Source organism: Lampris incognitus, chromosome 6 (assembly GCF_029633865.1).
Source record: "Lampris incognitus isolate fLamInc1 chromosome 6, fLamInc1.hap2, whole genome shotgun sequence".
Lineage (NCBI taxonomy): Eukaryota > Metazoa > Chordata > Actinopteri > Lampriformes > Lampridae > Lampris > Lampris incognitus.
This window is the reverse complement of record NC_079216.1, coordinates 52,685,028-52,705,655: the sequence shown is the minus strand read 5'-3', so window position 1 is coordinate 52,705,655 and position 20,628 is coordinate 52,685,028. Positions and strand designations below refer to the sequence as shown.

The 20,628-nt window shown below is 42.8% G+C and overlaps 1 protein-coding gene across 1 annotated transcript in view; it reads left to right on the top strand.

The window, feature by feature from the left end:
* The window catches only part of LOC130113738 (anoctamin-1-like), a 132,313-nt gene that overhangs the window by 30,367 nt on the left and 81,318 nt on the right, over window positions 1–20,628 (top strand). Inside the window, exon 3 of the mRNA XM_056281354.1 lies at window positions 16,153–16,557. Coding sequence (XP_056137329.1) covers window positions 16,153–16,557 — 405 coding nt within the window. The remainder of the gene's footprint in view (window positions 1–16,152; window positions 16,558–20,628) is intronic.

Genomic DNA, 20,628 nt, shown 5'->3' with positions numbered 1-20,628 from the left:
GGCCAACTGTGTCTATAGGGACACCTGGCCAAGCCGGAGGTAATACAGGGATTCGAACCGCTGAACCCCCAGACGACCAGCAGCCTGTTCTTAATGATATTAAAAAAGACAAATCAACATGAACATGACTTTATTTTAAGGCAAACTAACAGGCGACATAATGAATGTTTAACTTTACTTTTGATTGTGTGTTCCTGATGGGGAGCCTTGTAGTCTCCTCTGGTAATGCAGTAGCCCTCATACTTACCCTAAAACCCCAGTTTGCTGCTTATCCTCCATCTTAAAATCCCACCATATTTATTCCAGCGTTCCGTATGGTCTGTAGCTCTTGGCTGACAGCACCGACTGCTACTGTTAGATTATGTCGTTCCACATATGTGTTCAAGAGCTAAAGCTTGCAGAGAGACGGAGCCTTTTCTTTTCAGCCTTGCCAGCTGTGGTTTTGAGCTCATAGTCAGAAGAATTACATTTCTTTTTGGAAGTCTTTGTTCATTAGTTTAGTACTTTTTGCTTACAACTGAGTTAACTACCAAGGATGTGTGCATGCAAATTAAGATAATTTAGGGTAACACAATATCTCATTAAGGTTAATTCTTAAAATAGACACAGGACTTGTTTAAACCTAACTAATTCCACACTGGCAGTGATTAAAATGAGAAATCTATACAGATCATGTGAGGAACAATTATGAAATCAAACAAACCCACTGATCAGTGAATGTATGCACTTTCCCACAGTTCTTGAGGATGCATTGATATATTGTGTATTATAAAAAGGGTCACGACTTATCCTTCGCATTCATAAATTTTTTTTTTTTTTTAGTAAATGAATTCTCGTTAATTAAAAATGTTCTTACGCAGCCATTCTTGAGCAAAACGGTTACTTTTCCTTTTTGATCTGAAAGTGTAGAGTGATTTTCCTTTTGAAGGTTAATTGCCCTTGAAATTCTAGGATACAACAGTGTGCCTCTCTGTTGTTTGTAGTTCAGTGTTATCACGAGCTTCGATTTAACAACTCCCAAGTGCTAAATTATACTGTAACTCGACCATAAGCACTCACTAGTGCTGTTTGTCATCGTCTTAATAGTTTGATTGGTGCTTGATGTTTAGATTAATGGAGTTCTACGGACCTACTGTCAGCACCCTGATATGGGCCAACGCTCAGCGTGCACACACGCACACAGGAGTTATTGAGAAGCACGGCCTGTGTTCACTGTGTGCAGTCGTTCTTGGTTCTGAGAGGGCTCTTGGGGAATGTTTGTGTTCCCTGAGCCATGTTTACGTTTCCGCGACATGTAATGCATCTTAACCTTGACCTCACAGTGATTAGCAATCACTGGCACAGACAGTCCGACAGAAAGACAGAGAAATAGAGCGAGAGCGAAAGAGAGACAGACAGAGACAGGCGGACAGAGACAGACAGACATAGAGGAATGATGCAAGACAGTGATTTAAAGAGATGGGAAAACAGCGATTGAAGGAGAGATGCTGGAACATACATTTTGGCGGTGGTTCTTAGTAATTAGGGGTAAGGGGAGAGAGAGAGAGAGAGAGAGCGAGAGAGGGCACCTTGTGTATATCACAGCTTTATCGTTGTCTAAGTTTAGATCTTGGCTTCCAAGACAACTTCTCAAGTAACAAGACTGTGGGTTCCGCTTGCTCACTTCAGACTGAGATAGAAGGAGGGAGAGAGACATAGACGCGGACAGACAGACAGACTAGCAAAATCACAGGAAAAGACAGAGTCAAAGAAAAAGAATGGAGTGAAATAGAAAAAGCAAGTCTGAGACACAGGCAGGCACAGCCATAAAAAGCAATATTCAAAACAGGAGAGAGAGAGGTAGAGGGAAAGACCACACACTGGAGAATAGCAGCTCTCTCCCACTACATCCATCTGCCCTTCCATCCATATTTCCCTCCGTCCCTCTGTTTGCTGTGATGGGAAAATGGCAGAGGAAGGAGAAGAGACCCCTGGCTGCCCTCCAGCCTCCAGCTCTGAACGACAGCGTCCACATTTCCTTCGAGACGTCATCTTCCATGGCAAGTTTAAAGTGAGTGCAACCTTGAGAGTGGCGGATGAAAGACAAAAGGAGCTAAAATAGAAAGGATATAAAGGAGAGCGGTAAGAGGAAGAGAAAGAGAGAGAAGTGGAGAAATGCATGGTAAAAAAATGAGCTACATAGAGTGAGCTAGTGTAGATCTCTGTCATGCTTACATTCACTACAGAACACAGCAACGTGTCTTTGGGGAGGACTCTACACAGGCAATGCAGGACTCGGCTTCTGGAGCCACATGTTTTTCCTTTTACACGGAGGCAAGGTCGACTCTGAAAGAGCCTAGGAAACTGTCAGCATCAGTAGTATTCCGACCAGTCCTAGTAAAATCAACAGCCATAAGAAGGAGCAACTTAAAGTTAGAACAGCTTAGTGAAAGTCCTATGTTTTCCTTGTGGCACATTGTGGTAAAGGTAACATTTTGCTTTTGGTCATGCTGTACATTTGAAAAGTTCACAGTTAATGGTATGTAGTAGAGACTTGGTGTCAATTTTTGCTTGCTGTGTGGAAAATAACAAGAAATCATGGGCTCGGCTCTTTGAATTCATCAAATCTGAATTTGTTATGAATCTATCTCAGGGAACAATCTCTTTTGTCATCGAAAAAGCATAGAAATGGATTTTCCCTTGAGAAATAGCTGACCTGGTTAGAGACAGAGGGGTTGGCGTAAAAGAGTCTTTATCTTATCTAGGACACAGTAAAGTATGTAGTTATTCTGTTATTCCAGATCAGCATGGCTGAATTGAATCATGCAATGTATGGACATATACAGCTTGTGCAGGCAAGTTGTTCCACCTGCAAACATAATCTTGACTGGGGATCCATAATAGATAACTAAATTAATTGAAAATTACATTTAATTTTGATATATGAAAACTGAATGACTTAAATCAGAATAGGTGGTGCAATTAAATCCTTTACATGTAGTTTTACAGCTAAACACTGTTACTGTTTTAGTTTGAGACATATTGCCTTCAGTTCAACCCAGTCGCCAGAATAAAATGTTGGCATTTTACATTTCTGCGAACCACGGATAAATTAAAATCTTGACGTTTCTGGACCACAGATATGTTTCATATCAACATTTCAACTTTTAGCTAATGTTGGTGGAGCCTGTGTCCACGTCATGTGACTGTAAAGTTTCTGTCTGTAAACAGAAGAAAAACAATGGCTTACATTCCTTTTATTCTCAGTGGAAAATGTAATATTTTAAGATAGTTTCACCATCAAAATGCATTTTGATAACATTTCTAGTGAGAAATGTGCATTTGATTTTCATAGTCAGTGAATGTACGTATATGATCTTTAGTTTGTTAGTTATTACGAAGATTTATTCAGGTCTCACCAGAAAATTGCTGGAATGCAACGTTTCTGACATTGCACACAAACCCAAAACGCGTTTCTAGACTACTTGCAAAAGTATCCTAAATAAATCAACATTTGTATGTTTTTGTTTTTGTTTTTCTTGTTTTTTTAAAAAAATTTTTTATAAACCACCTAAGTGCAGTGTAATTTATGTTTTGGCTACAGTACATATTTCATATATTCTGTAGATATATATATATTTTTTTATGACCCTATTTACGCTAGTTTGCAAAGTAAGAACTACAAGTATGGTGCTGATTTGTATCAAGCTGTATGGCGTGGCTAAAGGTAATTGTAGTTTTTGAAAATTGTGTATTTCCTAGAATTGGAAGTTGTAAATAAGGAATTGAGAGGGAAATACATTTGTGTGATCAGATTTTAAATGTCTAATCATTCAATGGGTGAAAATTAAGATTTTGACCATATTTTACAACGCCCCCACTTAAATTATGTTTGTCATTATTTCCACAAAAAACAGACAAAAAAAAAAACAAAAGGAAAAAAACAACTCAAGACCGTTCATTTCACTTGTTCCTCCAAAGGGCTCTCTGAAAGTAAGCCCAGGCCAAGGCTGTGTCCATGAAATGTGAAAATTAAAACTTTGTTGTAGGACTAAACCAAATACATTGTTGGAAAGCTCTCGACCTGTAGAGTAACATGTAATTCTGAAGATAGTAAATGGCTCCATTGACCTCTGAACCTTGACACTTAGACACTTAGATGAGTGATAAAATGTTTTTCCCAATAAACGTTTTGTCCAGATGAACTGATCCAACTTTCCATGATATTTCTCATGAAATCTCACAGAAAGTTGGTATCATTACCATCTATAACACATTTCAGAGATTAACTGATTGGCACAACATGTTGGTCACATCATATTGGTCCAACATATTGTTGGACCAATATGATTGAATATGATTGGATTAAGTTCGTATTTATGAGCTGCACTGGAAGCAGCACAACTGAAGGAGAGAGTAGCAATGAAATGATGTTAATAGACTGATGGGAATGAGCCTTGTAAAATACATATAGCATTAAGAATATAATTTTCTGATTCTGACAATTTCTAGGCCAGCTGAGAAGGCCTTGCTGGCCCTGACAGCCCACCTCTGTCTCTTTCATAAGGGTTCCCCTATGCTTGGCTACTAGCACTTGGTGTACCTGTCTTAAAATATCCTTATGTCTGACTGCTGACTGTTCCTTTTGAACTGCTTTTGTTGGGCTCCACTTCAGCCTCACTGATGCAGTAGGTACCACATTCTATTAAAACTCTGGGCTCTGTCAGCACCATCTCAAGGCTTACTTTGCAAATTTGAACTCATTTGTTAGGTTGGATAAAACTAATTGCAGTGCTCCTTACCAAATGCCACTACAGAAACAATGCTGGACTTAAACCAGGTTTTTATTAGGAGTTAACCAGTTTCTCTTCCAAAATGGGCAACTCGTAAACTGCTAATGACCATATTATCCAAGAAAACAGACTAAACTGCAGACACCAAAACTTTAATTTGCCTGGTACTCTTAAACTCTCGATACCTCTTAACTACCTCCCGTCTTAGCTCCAGAATCTCTACAGTGCCATGTCATTTATTATTGCATCAACCCAACTTCCTGAGCTTTACCCAGCCATCCCTGAAACCTCTCCCACCCTATTACCCATGTTGAAGTTATGATAACCTCCTTTGCCACGGTGAAAGCTAGTGGGAAGGTGTGCACCCTACAATGATTCCCTTTTCAAATGTTGCCATGCTGCCCTAACCTCTGTTGTGATAACACAAACAAAGCCGAATATCTGAGAAAAGATTTGATAATGTTTGGGGAAAAAAATCAAAGCCCATCCTCAATACACCTTGTGGTATGGAAATGTATGCATAATCAAGATCCAAAAATACCATGTGAAAATCTACTTATGTTAATTTCTGAATCTGGTCACCTACTACATTAGAGAAATTTAAATAGGCTGAAGCTTATTTATTCCTACAGATTTCTTCATTTGGTAATAAACCACCCCTGCATTATACTATGATCTTGGAATTATCAGGCTGTAGGAAATGCTTCCTCCATGGTAATTCCCTAATCTAGACAGAAATTGCTGGCTGGTGTATTTTTACAACAGGTGCATTTCATAATTCACATTTAAGAACGCTAAACATTTTGATGAAGGTTTTAGAATAAATCAGAAGCTATCGCCTAAAGCCGTCACCTGTCATCAAAAGTATATTATCAAGGAAGAATATAGCTAGGGTTCGTATTGTGGTAATTCTCCATTTGGTAATCTTCTAATAGGAGATTTAAATCTTCCTAGAGCTAGGACTTCTGCCTCAGTATTTGAAAACTACATTTGAATCTCTGAATCAATTACAATTTTCCCGGCCTGCACCATCTATGTACTTTTGCTGTAAGCAGTAACATAATACTGTTTTTGAGACTTAACTAGGACAGCTAGAAGGACAGATAGCAAGGGAAAGCAATCTGATCTCTCCAGTCAGTCTTGGTTAGCATCTGATTAGTAAAATTTTGCCCTCCCAACTTGTGCATTTTGGTGCTTGTTTGTCCACCGGGGAGATGAAAGCACATAGTCAGCTACAGGACAAAGCCCTTAGACATGGTAGGGATTTAGTGTTCCTTCAGGACACCTCAGCAGGGCAGATACTAGCTGAAATAGTGGTCTGAACTTGAAGCTTCTGGTTGAAAGGTGGTCCCCCGACACACTATGTCAACCTGATGTCCTACCAGTCGTATTTACTATGTTAATGTTTCTTAACTGTAGCCTTTTTTTTTTTTCATTTTTATCATGGCAGCACTGTGATCTATGGAGCTGTGTAAGTGGTTCTTTTCAGAGAAAACGGTGCTAATTTATCTCACATAAGTACAACAGGATGCCGGAAATGAAGAAAAGCCTGCAGAGTGTAATGAATAAATTCTATTTTCTACTACCCTGCATCATAGTATAGTGCCATGAGTATAAGCCAAGTCTGTCTGTTGCATACTTAAATTAGACCAGTGTCTGCCTTTGTAATGTTGGCTGTTCTGCTCTGTTTTGTAATGTAGGCCAGAGAATATAAATAGACCAATCAATGGGGTCGCCTTGCTATCTAAACAGTCTGCAGATTAATTGTAGGACAATATCATTGTAAGTAATAATAGAGTAAAATACAGGAACTCAGGAGTGCAGTTACAACCAGTGTGTTTTGTGGCACTATTTTTTTTTTTGCTCATATGAACATTATTTCTCTGACCATTTCCCATTCTATTCTTTTCACTTTTAAATGAAATGATCTTTTAGCCATTAAATCATATTCAAAGTTTTTTTTTCTGCCAAGACTACAACTACAAATACTACTGTTACTACTACCAGCACTACTACTACTACATCAGGAATCAGGAAAATTTATTTGTTATTTCATTTCATACACTTGCGTACATGAAATGAAATGAAATATCATTTCCCCTAGCCCACAGCAGTGCAACACAAAGGCAAAAACACATCCAAACTACGAGAACACATATATCCAAACTACCAACAAAATAAATAAATAAATAAATAACTACAAAAACACATGTATTCAACATAAAAGAGAAAAAAAATCACTGTCTAAAAGCGCGAACGCCAGGTTGACTGTCGGAACTGCCGGTCTGGATGGGCTAGCAATTAACTTAGCCTGCCCCACTTCCACGTCCTGTCAGACTGCCCTCGGTGTTTCCTCCTTGGCCACAGCTCCAGGCAGGGCCATGGTCCCTGGGCCCACCGGACGCCGCAGACCTGGCTCCCCCAACCAATCCAGCGCCAGCTCTCCCAGCTGTCAAACAAAGACAAAAAACACTGCATGGACGGCACTGGGTGAGGCTGCCGCAAACGTAAGTTCACGCTGCCACCTTCCCACACCAGTACTGGTTGGGGCCGCTGCAAACCTGAATTCGTGCCGCCCTCTTCCCCTCCCGGAAGCGGAAAGGCAACAACTACTAGTGTTAATAATAATAAGATATGCTATTTGTTTAGCCAAAGGAGTTGAATCAAGTGCAACTGGACTTGGTATATATCCGTGAAGACGTCCAGTCAGACCAGCTTCGTCTAGTCAGAAAGGCACAAACTGAGGAAGCTTCTTGGATGAGAGGCGAAACATCTTCACGGATGTATACTAAGTCCAGTTGCACTTGATTTAACTCCTTTGGATAACCATGACCTGGATGAATGAGAACATTCACAGACAGGCTATTTGTTTAGCACTTTTAAAATAATGAATTAAGTTTAAATGTGCATAAGCAAACAACATAGTTAGTGATATACGAGTGAATCAAGAATCATAAAAAATGGGATAAGAATACAGTGTAGAAATAATATTTGAATACAATTGTTGGGTTAGCGATGTTTGACGAACTCCTATTGATCATGCTTGTTCTGTTGCCTTTTGAACCATAGGCAGGTCTCGTCATAACCCAATCATAGGCCAAAGCCTATGGCCACCTTTGGAGATGTCAGAATGGTTCTGTCTGGTGACCTGAGACTGTGCACAGCTTTACTAGGTGTCAAGAGTCTGCAACATAGGTTGGAGCCATACCAAACTGGGCTTTAAAATTGATCAGCAAAGATTATTTAAAATCTTAAAAATCAATTCAAAACTTAACAGTTTAAAAAACCTATACAGAGGTCTGGAGAAACACACACACACACACACACACACACACGGACAAAACATGGACACGCACATGTGTGTGTGTGTGTGTGTGTGTGTATTTCTCCAGACCTTTGTCAACTTTGATGAGAAGGAGGTCTGTCTACACAGTAAAATCCTGAGTGTTAATTTAACTCTGAGAGTGTACAAACGGACCTGAAAAGATCATTTGTACACTCTCGGAGTGAAATTAACACTCAGAGACCGGGAAGGTGCTCCCTCTTACAACACCTCCTCTATTCCCACTCAACTCAATCACACACACACGCCCAGACATCAGTCCAAAATTAAAAAAAGAATAACTAAAATGCAATAACCAGGATGACCTTAGTTGTCTAGAGCAGGAGTACTCAACCACCGGACCACGGACCGGCACCAGGCCGCAAAGCATTTGCTACAGGGCTGCAAGGAAACAACACGATTGTAGAAATTGCAGGAAAGTAGAGACGGACAATTTCTCTCTTTAACTACATGAATGCATGTGTCTTTTATTTTCTTTATACAAAACCAACAGCTCGAGCAACATGGCACTGCCCCAACCAATCATCGTTGTAGCTCACCCTGTCAACCTGGAAACACTTTCTTAAACCAACCAGAACCGATTATGGTGAATTATGTCCATAGAGTCCGCTACATACGTCCCCCCAGAATTCACCATAATAGTAAAAGTCAACGTGGAGGGAGGTGGATGGCCCAGCTGCAATGGCTTCACCGAACAGGTGCGGAGGACAAGGTGCCGATACACAGGAGGGGTCTTAGGGACCCTGCGGCGGTGTAGGGGTAGGGTAGGTGCGGAGGAACATTAGGGGTCTTGTTGGAAGGTGGAGGCAGGGTAGGAGGGCGCCCCCACCGTGGGGGCTGGGCAAGTCCAACAGGTCGGTCCAAGTCCAGGTGAACTGGTTTGAAGCGATCCAAGGAAATGCAATCTGGCATGTTGCCAGCTTTTACAACAAAGTGCTTGTTCCTGGTCTCCAGGACGCATAATGGCCCATTGTAAGGAGGCTGCAGGGGTCGACGATGTGTGTTGTGGCAGATGAAAACATATTCTGCTGACTGCAGACTTGCGGGGATGTGAAACTGTGGGAGGCCGTGTTGCGAAGTGGGGACCGGTGCAAAAGCTCTGGTGTTGTCCAGGAGCGTGGTCCGTTGATGGGCTGCAGACCAGGGAGCTGTGGTGTTGGGGACGAAATCCACTGGGACCTGCAGCAGCTGTCCGTGAACCAGTTCAGCAGATGAGGAGTGGAGGTCCTCCTTAAAGGCGGTCCTGATGCCCAGCATGACCCACAGGAGCCTGTTGACCCAGCTGCTATCCTTGAGGTTGGCCCAAAAAGCGGCCTTCATAAAGCGATGAAACCGCTCGCACAACCAATTGGCCTGTGGGTGGTATGCGGTGGAGTTTCACCCTTATGTTCTCTGCGACTGCGTTCCAGAGCTCAGATGCAAACTGTGACCCTCGATCCTGGGAGAGGTCAGACGGGGTGCCAAACCGGTCGACCCACGTCCCGATGAACGCCCGGGCTACGTCGGTCAATGTTGTCGATGACAGTGGGATGGCTTCTGGACATCGAGTGGTCCTGTCCACCATGGTGAGGAGGTAAGTAAAACCATGGGAGGGGGCAGGGGGCCCACTAGATCCACGTTTACATGGTCGAACCTCCTTTCAGGCACCGGGAACTGTGCCAGGGGGGCTCTAGTGTGGCGGTGTACTTTAGAGCGCTGACACTCCATGCAGGTGTCAGCCCAGTCTCTCACGTCTTTTTTGAGCCCGTGCCAGATGAACTTGGCTGCCACTTGTCTTTGAGATGACTTTTTGCAAGGGTGGGAGAGACCATGGACCGCATCAAAAACACGGCGCCTCCAGCCAGTGGGAATGACGAGCCGGGGTTGACCTGTGGAGACGTCGCACAGGAGCGTGGTGCCAACGTCGTCGAAAACCACGGCCTCTAACTGCAGCCCTGTGACAGCCATCCTGAAAGCCTGCATGTCCGGGTCAGCAGCCTGATCAGCTGCCATTCGGGCATAGTCAAGACCCAAGTGGATGGCCCCCGCAATGGCCCGGGACAGGCAGTCGGCAATGAGGTTGGTTTTGCCAGCAACATGCTGCATGTCCGTGGTGAACTCCAAGATGTAGGAGAGCTGTCATTGCTGGTGGGTGGACCACAGCTCAGCCACCTTGGCCATGGCGAACATCAGTGGTTTGTGGTCCACAAACGCCGTGAATTGGTGGGCCTCCAGCAGGGGACAGAAGTGTCGAACGGTGAGGTAGAGAGCGAGGAGCTCCCGATTGAAGGTGCTATACTTCTGTTCGCTGGGGCGTAACTGTCTGCTGAAGGAAGCGAGCAGCTGCCAAGTGCCATTCACCCACTGCTCGTGCACCACCCGACTGCGTAGTCTGAAGCGTCTATGGTAATGGCAATCGGAGCCTTGGGTGACTGGTGTGACAGCATTGTTGCATCAGCCAGAGCAGTCTTAGTGCCCACAAACGCCTTGACCCTCTCCGCGGACCAGTCCACAGTGTGTTTGGTGGCCTTGCCTTTCAGGGCCTCATACGGTGGTCGCATGAGTTGAGCAGCTCGGGGGATAAAGCGGTGGTAAAAGTTCACCATGCCGATGCACTCCTGTGGGGACTTGATTGTGAGCCGTCGCGGGAAGTTCACGACGGCGTCCGCCTTTGACAGGAGGGGTACTGCCCCGTCTTTGGCGACTTGGGGTCCGTGGAAGTTGATGGTCGTCAGCCCAAATTGGCACTTGGCTGGATTGACAATCAGCCCATGCTGGCTGAGCTGCTCAAAAAGAGTCCAGAGGTGGGACAGGTGTTCCGCTTTGGAGGTGCTGGCGACAAGGATGTGGTCTAGATAGACAAAAACGAAAGGCAAGTCTCGTAGCATCGAATCCATGAGGCGCTGGAATGTCTGTGTAGTGTTCTTGAGGCTGAACGGCATGCGCAGGAATTCGTACAGTCCAAATGGGGTGATCACCGCCATTTTGGGGACATCCAGTGGGTGGACAGGCACCTGATGGTATCCACGCACGAGGTCCTCTGAAAAAGATGACTTTTCCAGCCAGGTGGGCTGAAAATCCTGGATGTGTGGAACTGGGTAGCGGTCCGGTGTTGCTTTATTGTTGAGTCGGCGGTAATCACCACACGGGTGCCACCCGCTGCCAGGCTTCAGGACGATGTGGAGGGGTGAAGCCCACAGACTGTTGGCGCGCCAAATGATGCCAAGACGCTCCATATTCTCGAACTCGAGTGGTGCTCCACTCCATGCTTCGCAGTGGAAAATGAGAAGCCGGAGAAAATCGTCTGTGATGGAGAGCATGCTAGACGGTCTGATGGAGTCCGCTCCGCTGAGAGTACACACATATGAACTGAAAGTGACAGCATTGATAAAGCAGCGGTTTTTGACATCTACCAGCAGCCCATAGGCGCATAGGAAATCCGTACCGAGGAGGGGGACGGTCCCTGCCATTGGTGCTAATGCTAGCACCAAACACCATTGGTGCTAATGCAGTAGGTAACAGCAGGTAGGTGGATGTCTGGCTACTGCTTACCAGCTGGTGTGGACTAGCATCTAGCAGGTTTGTAAGGTACTAGGTCTGCTTTTTTAAGTTATGTAGTTAATAATCGAGACACAATGCTATCATATAAGGTAGGGAAGCAGAAGACAAAAGGAGTGTAATGCATACATGTTGCTACATAGCTTTTAAGTTGTAGATCAAACACTGTGAACAAATACTGTACTGTACTGTTTTTTTGAAGCTTTTCCTCCCAATTGTACTTGGCCAATTACCCTATTTTTCAGAGCTGTCCCAGTCGCTGCTCCACCCCCTCTGCCGATCCAGGAAGGGCTGTAGACTACCACGTCTCCTCTGATATATGTGGAGTCGCCAGCCGCTTCTTTTCACCTGACAGTGAGAAGTTTCGCCAGGGGGGCGTAGTGTATGGGGGATCACGCTGTTCCCCCCAGTCCCCCCTCCCCCTGAACTGGCGCCCTGACTGACCAGAGGAGGTGCTAGTGCAGCGACCAGGACACATACCCACATCCAGCTTCCCACCCACAGACACATGGCCAATTGTGTCTGTAGGGATGCCCGACCAAGCTGGAGGTAACATGGGGATTCAAACTGGCAATCCCTGTGTTGGTAGGCAGTGGAATAGATCGCTATGCTACCCGGATGCCCCTGTACTGTTTACCAGGTCAAATACTATACGTGGTTGTTTACTAGATAAGTTGTCTTATGCCTCTCATGTGCAGTATTTGTCCAGCAAAAGTAACAACTCACGAGAAACAATTATTAAACTCTTCTAGATAAGAATTCTATATTTGGTGATTAATTGAGAAAATTGCCAGGAAATTCTTGAATGAACTCATTGCTAGGCTTATAAGAAAAAAACAGCAAGGACATAAGAAAGCCTTTTCATTGAACCACAATTACAGATTGAGGTGGGTGACTATTCAAACTTCATTCAGGATAGTTGGTAACATTGGTAACCTGGAAACATCTGTTAAACTGGAAACTATGTATAGATGCATCATACATGGCCAAAAACAATAAAAGATTGAGTCTCACAAAAAGAGAAGGTTTTAGTGCTGAGGTAAGCTTTCTTTCCCCTTAAATGCCAGGTTTTCACTGGGGAGGAATTTGCTTGGGACTGAATTACGTCACTTCAACCCAAAAACCAGTGATATAATTTCTGTCAGTTTTATTAAATAACATTCCAGTCAACACACCCTCAGTCTTTGGACCTGTTGTCACCCTTATCACCGAAAGATCTGCAAATATGGAATCTAAACATTGCACCTTCGTTGGTTGCACATAACACACCCTATTTGCATTTCCTGAAAATAAAGATAGTCACACAAATGATGAGCCACAGCCATATCCACCAAGGTGAACATTTGAAGTGCAAGGATGACTTCAGCAATCTCCCCTAGCAGAAGTAGCTGTGCTAAAATGGGATAAAATAGGGAAAATAGGGTTCATGATAATGATAATATTATAAACTTTATAACACTTTTTGAAAACAGAATTTACAATGAACCTCACAGAAAAGGAAAAAAATAGGATAAAACATATAATACCAATTAATAGAAAAATAAAAGAAGCAAGTAAAGATTTTTGGTGTGTGTCAGACTCCACCAAGGTTGTCCCTTGTCCCCGATTCTGTTTGTGATTTTCATGGACAGGATCTCAAGGTGCAGCCAAGGTGAGGAGTGTGTCCGTTTTGGGAACCTCGGAATTGCATCTCTGCTCTTCGCAGATGATGTGGTTTTGTTGGCTTCATCAGACCGCGACCTCCAGCGTGCACTGGGGCAGTTTGCAGCTGAGTGTGAAATGGCTGGGATGAGAGTCAGCACCTCCAATTCTGAGGCCATGGTTCTCTACCGGAAAATGGTGGATTGCTCCCTCCGGGTTGGGATGAGTTGTTGCCTCAAGTGAAGGAGTTCAAGTATCTTGGGGTCTTGTTCACGAGTGAGGGTAGGATGGAGCGGGAGATTGACAGGTGGATTGGTGCAGCATCAGCAGTAATGCGGACGTTGTACCGGACTGTTGTAGTGAAGAGGGAGCTGAGCTGGAAGCAAAGCTCTCAATTTACCAGTCAATCCTTGTTCCAACCCTCACCTGTGGTCATGTGTTTTCGGTAGTGACAAAAAGGGTGAGATTGCGGATACATGTGGCTGAAATTAGTTTCCTCCATAGGGTGTCTGGGCTCAGCTTTAGAGATAGGGTGAGGAGCTCGGACATCTGGAGGGAGATCAGAGTAGACCCGCTGCTCCTTCACATCGAAAGGAGCCAGTTGAGGTGGTTCGGACATCTGATTAGGATGCCTCCTGGGCGCCTTCCTTTGGAGGTTTTCCAGGCACGTCCAACTGGGAGGAGACCCTGAGGTAGACCTAGAACTCACTTGAGGGACCACATGTCCAATCTGGCCTGGGAGCACCATGGGATCCCCCAGGAGGAGCTGGAGAGCGTTGCTATGGAGAGGGACGTCTGGAGTGCCCTACTTAGCTTGCTGCCTCTGCGACATGACTCCGGAGAAGCGGCTGATGATGAGATGAGATAAAAGAAGCATTAAAATATAAAATAAAAGCAATAGAAAATATAAATCAGAAAATATAAATATAAATTAGGCACAATGACAAAGTTAATATTAGAATGCTAAACCATAAATCTGAGTTTTGAGACACAGTTTAAAAACATTAGTTGATTTTGACATTTTAATATTGAAGGGAAAGTTGTTCCACAGTTTAGGGTCCACAACTGCAAAAGCTCTGTCACCTTGCGACTTGATCCTGGTAGGAGGTACAAACAAAAAGGTCTTGGTCACATGGCCTGTGGGGACTAGCAGATACATATGATTTAAAACATAGGAAATAGTCTGTGGCGCGCCACCATTCAGCACCTTAGCATTAATCTAAAAAAATTGTAAAACCCACTCTTTAATACACTGGTAATCAATGTGAAGAGGCTAGCACGGGAGAAATAAATGGCATGTGTTTGGGCTTACTCTTAACAGCAGCGTTTTTAATTAAGTGAAGGGGAGAAAGGGCCAATTGGTTGAGAACAGTAAAAAGAGCACTGCAGTAATCTTTATGAGATGTTAGAAAGGAATGGATGACTTGCTCAACATCCTGCTGAGAGAGGACAGATAAACTGGATAATTTACCGAAATCATTTTGATCAAAAGAAAGTTACAGTTAGATGTCATCAGCATAAAAATTAAAAGAAACGTCATGTTTATCGACAGTATAACCAAATGGAAGCAAGTGCAAAGAGAATAAAATTGAACTCAGTGGAACCTTGAGGAATCACATATATTAGCGAAACCAAACAAGCAGAATTTTCCATAATTTCACATAACACTGAATTCTTTATTATAAAGGAAGGAGAACCATGTTGAAGCAGTAGCCCACCATCTCAATCTGTTTACTAAAATATTATGATTGTATGAACTCTTTGCAGTAGACAGTTTCAGTCTCTGTAGATATTAACAGACATTTGTCACTTAAGCACCTTAGTGGAGAGACAAGCAAATTAGTCTGGTGTGTAAAGAAAATCAACAGATAAAATAGACCACAAGATGTTATTCATTACATTACAGTCATTACTGGAAAATGCTAGCTAATGTTCACTATTTTTATATATAGATCTGCATTAGCTAGCTGGTATGCCTAGCCATATCCTTGCCATCCTACTTCATCTGTGAGGCACTGAGGAGGCAGTGTTCTGGTTTGGACATGCTTGGGTGCCTCTGGAACATTCCTGGTGGTCTTTATTGATGATGTCAGAAATGACACATCTACAGAAACATCATTACCTCAACTCTGTTACCCAGAACCAAAAAACTGCCGGGCTGAGCCCAGTAAAGCCCAGTTGGGCCCGAATGTGTTTCTGCTGTATATGGAACAAGTGGGGCTTTAATGTTGATAAGGCTTTGATAGTGACAAAACTGTCAGCTGTATCATTTTCCTCCTGGCATTGCTTACTTTGTCAGCACGGCTCTGTGGAGAAATTGGAAGAGCATCAGTGCTCATTATTGTATTGCTATATAGGGAAAAAAATGGCCCCAAAGTGGAAAAAAGGGTTTGCACATGTCTTAAAAATGCCTCCAAGCTCAGATTCGTAATAATGCAGCAAAACAATGATCTGAAAAAAGCTACATAAAAGTTCATGAGGAAGAAAAGTGAAATTCTAAAACTGGCCACTTTATTTAAATCTTATTGAGTGTGCAATTTTATCTTTATTTTCAGGTACGTGAAATGAATTCATCATATGATGTTGTCTACTTACAAGCCTTAACCGTGAGAGATAGTATATTAGAGATATTGAGAAATAGATTAGCGAATAAGATTGTTGATTCACTATCCTGCAGTTTCAACACACACAATCACAAAGCCACATTCACACACACACACACACACACACACACACACACACACACACACACACACACACACAAAGAAAGAGAGAAAGAGACCACTATCCACATGGCTGTTTCCCTTTGCTAACTAAATGCCCGTCCCTCCCTGTCTCTCCCTGTGTGCGCCCTGCCAGCTGCTGAAGGCTTTGACGCCAGAAGAGAACACACGATGCCAGCACGGCATCTACTTCCAGGACGGCCAGCGCCGTGTTGATTATGTCCTCACCTACCATGTGAAGAAACCCAGTGGGGGGCGCCATAGCCGCCAGTCAGCGCGACTGCTCACCGACAATGCCTTGGCCCGTGGCCTGCGCCAAGGCGCACGTGGGCGGCTTACCTGCAAGGATAAACACCACCAACATCGCCAGACAGAAAAGGGGGATTCTTCCTCATCTCCGCCATCCTCGCTGGCCACAGATGTGGAGTTGGGTTGTCAACGTGAGAGCCTGGATTACCACGAAGATGATAAGAGGTCCAGGAGAGAGGAGTTTGAGGGAAACCTCAGAGACATGGGGCTGGATCTGGAGAAAGATGAGGATGTGAGTTGGGACTTTTCATTCCTCTTTTGTCTGTCTGTCTGTCTGTCTGTCCATACACTACCCATTTAGTGGTGCTTCATATTTTTTGCCGTTGAGGTCTTTTTTGCAGCTTAATTCCTTTGATTCTTTAATCCATCATTCCTTTTTAAGTTCTTGCTTCCTCAAACTCCTTCACTTTATCTTTGTGTCTATCTTTGGTTTATTTTGGCATTCACCCAGCCAGCCCATTTGTGCTATAATGGAGAGTGGAGGTGAGGTGATGTGGGGGGGTGAGGGGGCAGTTTTCATTCACCTCGTCCCTCTCAATGGTTTTAGCTGTTGAGAGAAGGCTACAAACAAACAAACAAACAAACAAACACAAATGTAGAACGTAATGCACATCCAAACATGAACAAGGACACACGCACACACACACACACACACACACACATACACAAACACAGAAGGTTTGGGCGGTTAGCTGACGTCAGCTAGTTTTGCCTTTGAGTTCACACTATGTGTTGGTCTGACAATAGATACATTGTGGTCCAGCTTATTTGGAAGGGACAGGCAGGTAGGTATATGTTTGTTTTTCATGGGAGTAGGGCTATAATGTCTCTTTTAACAAGTAGTTTACTCTGATAAAATCTGTAAGAAAAAAAAAACTACAGTGGTTCCCACTAGGTTTACAGGCTCCTAGCATTTTCTTGAAAGTGACATGATCTTGAAGTGAGGTGGGTTATTCCATTATTATTAAAGTCAATCAGCAACCAATAATGAAAGTGTCAAAAAAGGAGTTAATGATGTTTTTTTTAAATTGCTACCAGGAAAGACTTTGTGTCTGTATTTCATCTTCTTGAATCCTGAATGGAACCAAAGATCAAACTGGCTAATTTAAGTTTAAGTGAAGCAAAAACATAGTTTTTATTTGGTTCAGATATCATTAAGAGTGTGGGTGCATGCTCTACTTGAGGCAGAAATCCACAATTCCTCAAACAAAATCTAATATTTATGGTTAAGGTTACTTTTTTCTTTTCTTTTTCTTTTTGACATTTTACTCTTTTTATGAAAATGTAACTGTATCGAAGCAATTTCTGTGCAATGGGGCTGAAATGAGGTCTGGCCCACAGAAAGGCACACCGTACATGTACAATGTAGGCTTCTTCACATTAAACAGACACAACAGGAAATTTATGAAAGAGGCATGTCAAAAGTTACAAGCAAATAAGAGAAACAGAAAATCAATTCAAATTCTAGATTTAAGAACTAAAGGGCTACACAGATATGCACTTAACCTTGATAAAAGTCTGATTTATGATTGCGCTGATATGAGTAGTTGTTAGTCACAGAAAATATCAAAAAAATTTTAGAAAATTTTGCATTTCGTCATGCATATTCTAAACATCACAAAGAAAAAAGGCTGTAGATAAATTGGAGTAGTTTGAAAAAAAGTCCAACAGTTGCAAATGTACTATATACCTGGTATGGATTTAAGTACATGAAAATTGACAAAGTGAGAGATAGTGCTAGATACCAGCAGTTGAGTGCTATGTCCAATGTGCCAGAAAAGTTGAATCAGTTCATCTGGACACAAGGTTTAGTATGAGAAACCTTTCATCCCTCATCTAAGAGACCTCTTCAGTCTCAGCTGACTGCAGGTATCCCCACCCTTATAAATAATACAGTGGCATAACAACCAAAACCAGTGCTCTAACACAGGTTTCATGTGAAAATTGCTGTGACTATTAACTAGAATTACATGGTCATGTGTACTATTCACAGAGGATTGGGAACTAGTTGCGATACCTGGGATTTCTATATCTGGTTTTTTGAGCATGCATCAAGACATAGTGTGTCCAATGTGTTGCATTGTGGTGGGGGATGTGCAGTTATTATTATGGAAGAGGCTGTTTATGTGCTTGTTTTTATTTTGTTCTGATTGTACTTATGTGTCTATGTGACCAGTTAGACCCAAACCTTTTCATTTATGTCGCTATTTTTTACACTTCTTTCCTCCAAACACGTGTGTGTACACACACACACACACACACACACACACACACACACGTGCTCTCTCTCTCTCTCTTTACCTACCCCTACCTTGCACAACCCAGGCCAGGGTACTAGGCAAGGATTGATTTACATCACACCCCAGAACTCTATTATTGGACTAGAGGAGCTTCTTGGGAACTGAGGATGATTGGAGACTAAGGTTATACGTTGATGTGAGCGTAATGTTACCATACGTGCAAGTTAAGGGACCACCATGTCTGCCGTTTGCCACCGCCAATCACAAAGCCAGTCAAGCAGAGATGAGGCAGATTGAAGGTGCTAACTTGCTACATGCTAACCCCTTGGAAGAAAAGAAAAAGAGATCCATAGTTCACTTACTTCAAGCCTTGACAGCAGTAGCATATTAGGAAAGCTCACTAGAAAAGAAGTTATCAGGACTTGCATATAACATGGGTCCACTGGCACCCTGTGCTGTATGTAAATAAATAAAGGCTACAACCACTTTTTTCTCATGATCCCCTTATAAAAAAGCCAGTTTATATATTCTTATTTTAATGTAAAATCCCAGTTACACTAAAATGACACAATCGCAAGGAGAGAGCTGCTTTAAGTGATAAAATGTCAACATGAAACTGACCATTAGAGTTGTTTGGATAAACTGGTCATTGCTGTAGTGCAAGACTGTCACAGTATCCACTGCATTAGAATGGCACACGTTTTGTATTTTTGTTGTCTCAAAGGAAAAGTTTAATTTTAGCTCCCTTTCACAATGGTACTGTTGTTTTTTTGATGGTTGAAACCATTTTAGGGTCGGATCTGGGAGCAAATGTGTGGGAGGAAGTAGGTTAACGATGACAACAATAACAATGCCTTGGGCTGGGGTGCCCTGTAAGCCAGTTGGATCTCATCCATTGAGTTCTGAGGGCACTGTTGGCATGGCAAGGACACTACATCACATATGTCTTTTAGTCTTTGCTTATATCCATAGTTTTTTGAGTTCGTGGATTTTCGGGTAGCTCAGTGGAAATAGAAACTCATGCCCCGGCAGGAGTGGTGCCATGCTCTTACAGACCAAAACCGTTGTGATTGAGTAAAGAGTAAGTTATCTTGACCATATTGCTTTTGTTTCAAAATTCTTCCTGTGGTATTTCTGCCAGAGTAGACAGTACACTCCAGAGAGACATGGGAGAGATGGCAGTGGAGAAAACATGCAGCCAAACTCAATGAGAAGTGATTTGAACTACTGATATCACAGGAGCACACACACACACACACACACACACACACACACACACACACACACACACACACACACACTCCAAGGCACTGCTGGCAAGTTTTGCCATTGTGGATGTTAAGGATTACGCCAGTGAGCTGCTCAGCATGAGACACAATGTGAATTTCTTGATCGAGGAACATGTGACTTAACTGAGACGGCTTTGCATGAATCAAAACTTCCAACAAGAAACTAGACACCATCGCTCAGAGTTGTCCAACTGACATTTCAGTGGCATGTTTTATTGCCCTGGAGCTGGCGTCTGCCTGAAGTCTCATGAAATAAAGTGCACTGACCAGAAATTACTTTATTTCAGTACCTGCCCCCCTATGCACTATCCTTCTAGACCCAATGACATTTACTTAAAATTTAACAGACTTGATTCTACATCTTTGAAGAAAGGTATCTAATGAGTTTGGTTAGTTTTGTGACAGGCTGCAAGTGTAGCATGCTTGAAATACTTTTCAAGTATAAATTTGTCATTCACTCTCTATACGTTTCAGATATACTCTATATCTGATGGAGAAAGTGAAAATATAGAGAGAGTGGTCAAAAATGAGAAAATATATGGATGGTTTCTTTTAAATGGAAAGTGGACTTGGCTTTAGCTTAGTAAAGACTGCTCCGAGGTGGAACATTATGGAGTACCACACTGAGGCAAAGAACAAGCAACCAAGTGAAGAGCAGGGAAATATCATATGTAATATGTATGACAATGTACTATGTTTGCTGATACGTGCCACATTTTCAACCAAATCTTGAGAGAACAAATTTTTGTGAACTTTTAAAGGTTGAAAAAATAA